This window comes from Hipposideros armiger, unplaced genomic scaffold (genome assembly GCF_001890085.2).
Source record: "Hipposideros armiger isolate ML-2016 unplaced genomic scaffold, ASM189008v1 scaffold_739, whole genome shotgun sequence".
Lineage (NCBI taxonomy): Eukaryota > Metazoa > Chordata > Mammalia > Chiroptera > Hipposideridae > Hipposideros > Hipposideros armiger.
Window position 1 is genome coordinate 319,096 of NW_017732089.1, and position 8,472 is coordinate 327,567.

The window sequence follows — 8,472 nt, forward strand, 5'->3', positions numbered from 1 at the left end:
TAATACACACACACACACACACACACACACACACACACACACACACACGGGCAGATGCACAAACAGAGGCCTCCTCACCCAGCTGAGTTCCTACATGCACCAGTAGGAACCCGGAGAAATGAAGCTATGCATTCATATACACATACACAGGTGCACACACAAACATTCAGAGGCGGGGCATGTGTCATACCCTAAACTAGAACACAGAGACCTGCCTATCCTGGCTCCCCTGGACAACAGGATCCAATCCCCACAATCCAGGCTTGTGAGAGCCTGGCCCACCACCCCATCCCTGCTGGGAATCAAGGAATCCTCCCATCACAGGCCAGAGCAAACCCAGCACCGGGGCTGTGGGAAGGTCCAGGCCCATCCAGTACCTCTGGCAGTGTAGAGATCCACCTCCACCGTGGGGTTCCCACGGGAGTCCAGGATCTCCCGGGCCCAGATCTTCTCTATCGACATGGCTGGGATCTCCTTGGGTAGAAGGGAAGGAAGGAGGAAGGTAAGCGGCTTAGAGGGGTGGAGCCTGAGATCAGTGGGAGGGACCAGAGGCGAGGAAGGATGGGAAAGAGGTTACTGCAGTGGGTGGGGAGTGGGGAGGAGCAGGCTACAGAAGGGATCCCCCCCTTGGGGAGAGGAGAAGGTCAATGCAGTGAGGAAGGGGAGGTCACTGCAGTGGGGGGCTGGGTAAGATCCAACGAAAAGATGGGAGGACACCGCAGTGAGGAGGGGAGGGGCCCGGCAGTGGTTCCCTCGTCCCGAGGCAGCTTCGGCAGCCTCCTGGTGGGGTTCCCCCAGACCTCCTCAGAGTGGAATGGCTGCTAGGCTGTCCTTTCTTCTTGGAGCCAAGAAGGGGATGGGTTATCTGGGTAGTTGGGGCCCCCTACCACAAGCCTCCACGCCAAGGCCCCAATCTCGCTCGCACACGTATGTCCCTCCTCTTCCCGAGAGATGCACAGCAAAGAAGTCTGGGGAGAGGGTCCTGGGAAAGGCCCTCAGTCCCTGGGGATAGCAATTGGAAGTGGGGAGGAGGAGAGACGGGAGTGGGGGGAGGCAGGGCTGAGCCGGTCCTCCTGCCGCCCCTAGACAAATTCTCCCCTCCTCCCCTTCCAACCTCGGGCAGCCGAGAGGGGCTACGTGGAGGAGTGGGAGAAAGGAGAGTCTAGAGGAAGCCCAGGGATGCTGCGGAAGGGCGAGAGAAGACATTTCCCCAGATGTAAAGCCAAAGGGACGTGCCAGGATAAAAACGCACAGCGCGGGGAGACCCCGAACTTAACGTCGACAGAACCCGAGGCGGAGAAGGGCATGGGGCAAGGGGCAGGCCAGGGCGGAGAAGGGAGCGAGGGAGAAACAGGTGCAGAGAAGGCTGGCGCCCAAATGAAGAGGGGGCGACAGCCAGAAACCGAGAGGAGCTGTTCGGGAAGGCGGGGAAGGAGGGTGCCGGGGAGGCGCGGGTGACCGAGCAGGTGCGCAGCGCCCGGGGGAGAGATGCCCGCGGGCCAGCGGGGCGCCGTGGCTAGGGGACGGGCCGGAGGAGAGCAGGGACCGACCGGGTCGGGGCTTCACCTCGGGGCTGGAGACAGCCTGTGGCCGTGTCGGTGGCAGTGGCGGCGGCAGCAGCGGCGCAGAGAGCGGGGAGTGGCGGTGGCGGTGGCTGCGGCTCCCGGGCGGCGGGCGGGGGGCGGCGCCGATAGGGCCGGGCGGGCGCATGTGACCCGGAGCCCCCGATGAGTCAGGAGCCGCCGGCGGAGGCTCACGTAGGAGTGCGGGTGGGGGGCCGATGGGGGTGGAGTGGGGGAGAACGATGAGGGAGGGCCTGTGGGTTACCCAGAACCTGGCCACCCCAGCTGCCACGCACGCTCCCGCCCACGTCCCGACCCCCTGGAAAGTAACAAGCACAGCCTCAACGAGTAATACGAGTCCTGAGGCCTGCGCAGCCAGGAAAGACCGTAACAGACTCGGTGTCTTCCAAGCCTGGTCAGACACAGGGGTATCAAAATGTCTCTTTATTCGAAAACTGAGCTGTTCCTAACACCCCAGCCCGCCTCCGCTGCTCTTCTGCAGCCAACTCTACCAGCATCCGTCGGTCCATCCAGGCTTGGTTCCCACCAGACCTGCCTGATGGCTGCCCTCGTTGCTAGGCTCCAGGCAGAGCTCAGGCCCCTGGTCCGCCTGCCCTACTGTCCAGGTGCCCACCCACAGCCCGGGAGGCAGGCTGTGATGAATCCCCAGGTGCGGGCAAAAGAAGGCAACCTATGACTCTGGGTGAGGGTGTATATGCAGCGAGCCCCCTACAGGAGTCTTCTCAGGTCTTGGGGCCAGTGTCTTTGATCCCCTGGAGGAAGAGGACAGAAGTAAACTCTCTGGGCCTTACTGCTTCCCAGTGCTGCCTCTGCCCCCATCTGAGGTGCCCAGCGGCCACACTTCCCTGGGCTTATCTCCTCAGTCTCTTTCTGCCACACCCTGCCCTCCTTTCTCCTCCCACCCCTGTGTCCTGTTATTTTTAACTTCACAGATTTTTAGCGCAGGCTCTTCCCCTTCTGCCTTCTCTCCTAGGCCCAGCTGCATTCCTCATAAATTACCACCAACTTCCCTCCCCTGCCACCCTCACCACCATGCCCCACACCTGGTCCTTCTAGCTGATCTTCACTCTAGGTCAAGTGTGCCTGCCCACCCCTCACCAACATCTCTGCCTGTCACCCCAATTCTTTTCACTTATTCTTCCGGCTTCCTGATTGGTCTCCTAAGCCTTTCTCAGCTCCTCCCAGATCCTTCTGGTCATTTCTCCTCACCCTGACACCCCTTGACTCCTCACCCTTTTTTCTCTCTCTTGGTCTTCTCCCTTCCTCATCCCCCCCACCCCCCACTTTTATAGCAACTTCTCTCTCCCCTCATCTGCCAGGCCCTTGCCCTCCTCTCCCTGCCGGTTTCCTTACTATCCCTGAAGACTAGAACTGCTGCTAGATGGATGGCTGGTCCACTTCCAAGTCAGGCTCCGGCTCAGCCTCCTGCTCCTGCTCCTCCTTCATCCTCTGACGAATCTCCTGGGCCTCGGCTCGATCCTCCTCCTCGAAGAAGTCCTTGTCCAGACGTTCCAGGTGTGCCATCTGCACCAGGGCCTCCTGGCGGTAGTCATTCTCATCTGTACACGGGTTGTCCAGCAGCACCAACGCTCGAAGCTTGGGCAGGTCCCGAAGCTTGGTGAGCTCCCTCAGGTTGGTTATCATGTTGCCCCTGCCGGTGCGGTCATGAGGGGTTCACCAGGGAATAATAGGCTCTGGAGGCCAGCCGCCAGGAATGGGACCTCTGGGGGAATTTCCCATGGGCTCCGGTTTCCCTAGAAACACTGCCTCTGTGGATTGGCCTGCCAAGCATTGCCAGAGGTGCTGTCCAAGCCTACTCCTGTTCTGCTTCTGCCCTTCAAGAAATCCCTAGTGCCATATTCTATTCTGTAATGTGTCATATTTATCCTTTTGGAGCAGCAAAGCTAGGTCACAACCTTGTCTTGTAGCTGGGGAGCAGAGGGAAATCTCTCTTGCAGGGACAGACTTCTCTGTGTCAATGACACTTAACCAGAGGTTAGAAGATAGGACCTGGACCAATGGAGAAGGGGAAAAAAACTCAACGTGGTGGGTGCTATGTTGATGCTCCCCACAGGAAGAAACTTAGAGGTAGGGATGGGTTGAGGCCTCTCAGCCTGAAGAACAAGCTTCATCTCCTAATGTGCCTCATTGTATATACTGTTCTGTGTGTTTGTTTTCATGTTCTTGCCTCAAGCCTTTATGAAATCGGGTTTAAAGTTTGCTGTCTTATCTCAGTGGGGGTGCTAAACCTCAGCAGTATTTCTCACTGGGAGCACTACATGCACTTTGTGCTGGACTGTCCTGTGCATTACAGGTTTGGCATCTTTGGCCTCAGCGGCACCTCCCAGTCATCAAGAAAATGTGTCTCCACTAAACTTCCAAACACCCCCAGTGAACAGCCACTGAGAAAGGTCCACTACCTCTGTCTAGATCATTAACAGGAAAACAGCACTCCCTCCACCCTACCAGACCAATGTGGCAGACCTAAATAGCAAGAGGTTTCTCCAGGAATCAGGGCAGGAATTGGGGTTTAAGGCTCAACTACCTCTCCCTACTTGGAAATTCTGTTTCCATTGCCAGCCTTGAGGATTTGGCCTTGTTGATTAAGGAGGCAATTTCTTTACATCTTTGCTTAAAGAAACACACATAAAATCCTCCATTAGACAAGAGTTCCTGAAATAAAGTACCCCTGATCCCAGTGCTTTCCTATCTAGATAAGTTCTTTCAAATACTCGTCTCTCCTCACATCTGAGCACATTTTGTGTCTTATATGAGTAAGGGGGCCATTCCTTATAGGTGGGGCTCAGGAGAAGAGAGGCAGGAAATGGGAAGGGGAATTGGGGCTCAGGAGATGAAGAAGGGCAGTAGAAACTTAAAAGGGATAGAATCAAGAAATGTAAAGCCAGATTGAGTCCCTTGAGAACAGGGACCATCTCTGATTCCTTTAGGTGTTCCTGAAACACAACGCAAGGCCTGGCACATAGCATGTTCTCAATAACTGTGGATTGAATGAATAAGGATTCAGGGGTCTCAGCCTATAAAGGTCTTAGTGTTGCAATTAGGACTGAATGTAGAAAAAAGTGAGGAAAGGAGAGGTGAGGATCAGGATGGAGGATGAGGTGAGAATCTAGGAGTGGGCTAAGATGCGGGGGTTGGGGCCAGGGAGGAACACAGGGTCAAAAACTGCTCCTGGTCAGGGGTAGGATCAACATGGGTTCTGGAGGGGTTACATACCTCAGGTTGAGGTATTGCAGTGATTGCATTTCCTTGGAGAAGCCACTCAGAGTTTCAATATGGTTGTCTCGAAGATGCAAGGTAGTGAGATTCGTTAGGTTCTCCAAGCCTTCCACCTTCTTCAACATGTTCTGGGCCTAGACCCCAGGATATAATAGGTATATTGGGAGAAAGGAGAGAAACAGAAAAGAAAGAGAAGTCAGAAAGAGATACAGCAAAAGAGGAAATCTAAGAGGTAGAGAGGCAGGGGTGCAGGAGGGGGATGGAAGTGGGTAGAGATCGGAATAGAGAGTAAAGAAGTCCAGGAGAAGATGCCAGCCCAGAGGAAGGTCAGCAGTAACCCTCTACTGACTGATCATCCAACAAAGCCATCTCTGATTAAGAAGGCAATGCTTCAAACAACCCCCTAGGTCTCAGAGTCCCACTGCTCCACTGAGGAGAAATGACTTCAGCACCATCCTGGAATGAGGAAGCTCAAGAATCTAAATGACTAACCATTTAAGTGGCTTCCTTAGCCCCGTGCCTGTACCTCAGTTATGGCACATTACTGCTACCTGTATCAAGCCAACTATCTCTGTATTACCCACTCATTACGTGTTATCAGCCCTGCTAGGTAGTCAGCGCCTTGTCTGTTTTAACTTAGCATCACCATAGCATCTGGCATCAAGTGAGGGCTCAATGAAGGACACCAATTATCATTCTGATGATGAAGTTAGTAGCTGAGCCTACTAGAAGCCAGATGTCCTGGCCCCCAGGAAAATGCCCTCTTCCCTTCACCAACCACCCTCTAACCCAGTGAGCTACCAGGAAGAGGTTCTTCAGCTTAGGAAGGTCGATTCCCAGGGTGCTTTCCAGTTTGTTTGCCCGAAGCTCCAGTGTGTGAAGGCTGATCAGCTTTTGAGGGTCCAGACCTGTCACCATGCGGATGTGGTTCCCTGAGGAGCAGGAAGGTGTCAAGAGCTCAAAGGACCACTCCGAATGTTCTGCAGTAGAGCCTGGATTTTGGAAGCCTCTGCATCACCCTCTCCCTCTAATGCAAGGTGAATATGAGGAGGGACAAGTCCCCTCTGGGGCCCTGGGGCAAGTGGTCTCATAGTCCAGAGTCTGAAGGACTTGTCCACCCAGCAGCAATCCACATGGCTAACTTTCTCTCCTCCCTTAAGTCTGCTCAAATGTCAGTTTCTCAGTGATGCTTGTCCTAGTCAACCTGTTTGAAATTGCCGCCTGTATCCCCCCATCATTCCTTTTCCCCTAATCTATTTTTCCATAACACATATCTCCTTTTAACTTACTGTGTAAATGTACTTATTTATTGTGTTTATTGTGTTCATTGTCTGTCTCCCCCATCTAGAATGTAAGCTACATGAGAATAGGGACTTTTCTTTGTTCACTGTTATATCAGCAGCACATAGAACTGCCATAACAAATCATAATATTTAAATGAATGAATGAATACCAACTGCTGTGTGGCACAGCTAGGAACCACACTGCCCACTTCTGTTGGCCCAGGCTAGGAAGGAAAAAAATCTTGTGTAGCCCAGCCTAAGGACCCACCTTTGAGATTCAAGCTGCCCAGACGAGGATGAGAGATGCCCTCAGTGTCAGTGATCTGGTTATAGGCAAAACTGGCAATCTGCAGGTAGGGTAGTTCATTCAGCTGGGCACTCCATAGCCGGTTGCCATCAGCCTTGAGACAGAGCAGGTGAGTGAGGTAATTGAGTGGGGACAAGTCGGTCAGGTGGTTCTCAGAAACATCCACATAGCGCAGATGGATGTAGGAACGCAGCAGGTAGATGTCTGTCAGATTTCTAGGAGATGGCAGAAGCCACAGTTAAGGTTAAGAATCTAGCAAGGATGGGCAGAGGTGCTAAAGCAGAGGGCAAAATGGAGATGGCTTGTAATGGGGAGAAGAATGGGTGACAGACGGGAGGAGTGATGATGGAGAAGGTAGGTGGGTTCTTAATAGTGGGCAGGGACCTTGTGTCTGTGAAGGGCCAAGACCTTATACTTTGAAGGACAAGTAAGAGGGTCCAGCAGAAATCCCCCCACACTCTCCCTCACAGCCTCTAATCCCCAGGCCAGCTCTGATGCAGGGAGTCTCAGGGCTCCTAAAAAGTAAATTCTATCCTCCCCTCTTTATTGGCCCAGAATAAAAGGGATCCAAACTCTCAGTGGAAATACCCAGGAATGAGAGAAAGGAGATTGGCCCCTACAACCTCAGTCCTCTTCTGGCCCCTCATAAACGCACCTCTCTTTAACCTCCAGCTTGACATAAGCATGGGCCAATCCATTGCCCGTCTTACAGAGCAGAGAAAGCCCTTCCTTCATCATGTCCTCTGTCAGAGGAGTGGGCATCCACTGCAGGAGAAGGTGGTGTCAGGCAGCACTTTCCAGTCCAACCCTATCTAGCCCTAGGACCCCTCCATTTTCATACTCTCACTTCCTCAGAGAAGTCTTCCTCCTCTTTCCTGTCATCCTCCCACTCCTCTGTCTCCTTCTCATCATCTTCTTTTTCCAGATCATCCTGGTCTGGCTCAAAATCTTCCAGATCATCTTCATCTGACATCTTTCTTCCCTGCTGAAGGCTCTGGAGTCAGATCAAGCTGGGTCCTCGTCCTGAAAAAGAAGGTCTCTTCAGCGTCTGCCAACCCTCAAATCCCTCACCTCCAATGGCGGGGTACTACCCCTTCCGTCACCCGTGATCTCTTCCCAACTATGCTGCTTTCCTCATCCCTGTGAACATCTCATTTTGACTCCTAACCTCCACTTCATACTTCCCATCAAGGACCCCTCTCCCTTCGGGATACTTTCTCAGACTCCTGAGACTTTCCCTGCCCTTCACCGTGCCTACAGCTCGCCAGCAGTTCAGTCTCCTTGCTTCCTGAATTCCCCACCCTCCAGTTCTTCCCACCTCCACCTTAAACTATCAGTACATTCTCCTCCAGTCTCACTTACCGATTCCTTCCCTCCCTTCTCCTCCCCTTTCATCGCTTACCCCTGCACGACTCATTCCTTCTAGCTCTCCACCCCTGCTTAGTTAGCCTCATTTCCCTGTCCCCTCAGGGACACCAGCCTGACGCAGTCTCTAATCCTCCCACACAATCCTCCTTAGCAAAGGGCACAGACTCTGGTTCTGTTCAACTAGAAGCGATTCTGGAGAGGGTCTTGGCACGGAGAGGGAAAGATTGTTTTGGAAGGAGACGCAAGGGGGAAGGCGGAGTTGTGTACTGATGTTATGGCAACGGGGTGGGGGGTGGGGGGGCGGGGCACTTGACGTTCGCTGTAGACAACCGTTGAGAGAAGAGCCGAGACGAACTGAAGTGGAACGGTGTTCGACAGGTTACAAGCCCACTCTCACAGTCCCAGAAACTCGGATGAGGGGCTTCAATTGGCCGAGAGGATAAAACAGTGGGCGGGGCTTAGAACTGTGCATAGGGGAGGGGAGGGGCTGTCCATTAGGTCACCTGAGCCCTTAAAGGGAATGGGACATCCTCAATGCAAAGTATTGTGAATTCAAAAGATACTAACGCCCCCCTTTGGGCCGGCCGAGTGGCGTGTTGGTTAAGAACTGGCTTGGGACACCAGAGTGCCCCGGTTCGGATCCCACATATGAGGGCCAGTGATACTGCCCTCTACAGCTAAGATGCTGAACAAC

General features: G+C 53.6%; 2 protein-coding genes across 6 annotated transcripts in view; both read right to left on the reverse strand.

Moving 5' to 3' along the window:
• The window catches only part of ENO2 (enolase 2), an 8,298-nt gene extending 6,521 nt beyond the window's left edge, over window positions 1-1,777 (reverse strand). Inside the window, exons 1-3 of one of the 2 annotated variants that reach the window (XM_019627745.1) lie at window positions 1,567-1,654; window positions 888-1,002; window positions 378-474 (exon numbers count right to left, since the gene is read on the reverse strand). In XM_019627745.1, the coding sequence (XP_019483290.1) occupies window positions 378-462 (85 nt within the window). In that variant the 5' untranslated portion in view covers window positions 463-474; window positions 888-1,002; window positions 1,567-1,654. Of the gene's footprint in view, window positions 1-377; window positions 475-887; window positions 1,003-1,566 lie in introns of both variants that reach the window. The other variant, XM_019627744.1, reaches the window with a different exon arrangement.
• Window positions 1,778-1,991: 214 nt separating this feature from the next.
• LRRC23 (leucine rich repeat containing 23) lies at window positions 1,992-8,052 on the reverse strand. 4 transcript variants are annotated; one of them, XM_019627749.1, is made up of 8 exons: window positions 7,944-8,052; window positions 7,258-7,433; window positions 7,066-7,175; window positions 6,372-6,625; window positions 5,622-5,752; window positions 4,818-4,954; window positions 2,937-3,234; window positions 1,992-2,335 (listed from the first exon to the last, which is right to left on the reverse strand). In XM_019627749.1, the coding sequence occupies exons 2-7, from the start codon at window positions 7,381-7,383 to the stop codon at window positions 2,961-2,963; spliced, it is 1,032 nt and encodes a 343-aa protein (XP_019483294.1). In that variant the 5' UTR covers window positions 7,384-7,433; window positions 7,944-8,052; the 3' UTR covers window positions 1,992-2,335; window positions 2,937-2,960. The 4 variants fall into 4 exon arrangements, with proteins under 4 accessions (XP_019483294.1, XP_019483295.1, XP_019483291.1 ...); XM_019627750.1 differs by having other exon boundaries at window positions 7,891-8,036; XM_019627746.1 differs by having other exon boundaries at window positions 7,813-8,036.
• Window positions 8,053-8,472: the final 420 nt, after the last annotated feature.

What these genes read in the sequence shown, in the direction of transcription:
- LRRC23 (XM_019627749.1), bottom strand. Translation starts at nt 7,383, where the DNA reads ATGTCAGATGAAGATGATCTGGAAGATTTTGAGCCAGACCAGGATGAT. An exon ending in AAGCTGGAGGTTAAAGAGAG is followed by an intron (nt 6,626 to 7,065) that starts GTGCGTTTATGA and finishes GCCATCTCCTAG; the next exon opens with AAATCTGACAGACATCTACC. An exon ending in GGGCAGCTTGAATCTCAAAG is followed by an intron (nt 5,753 to 6,371) that starts GTGGGTCCTTAG and finishes CCTGCTCCTCAG; the next exon opens with GGAACCACATCCGCATGGTG.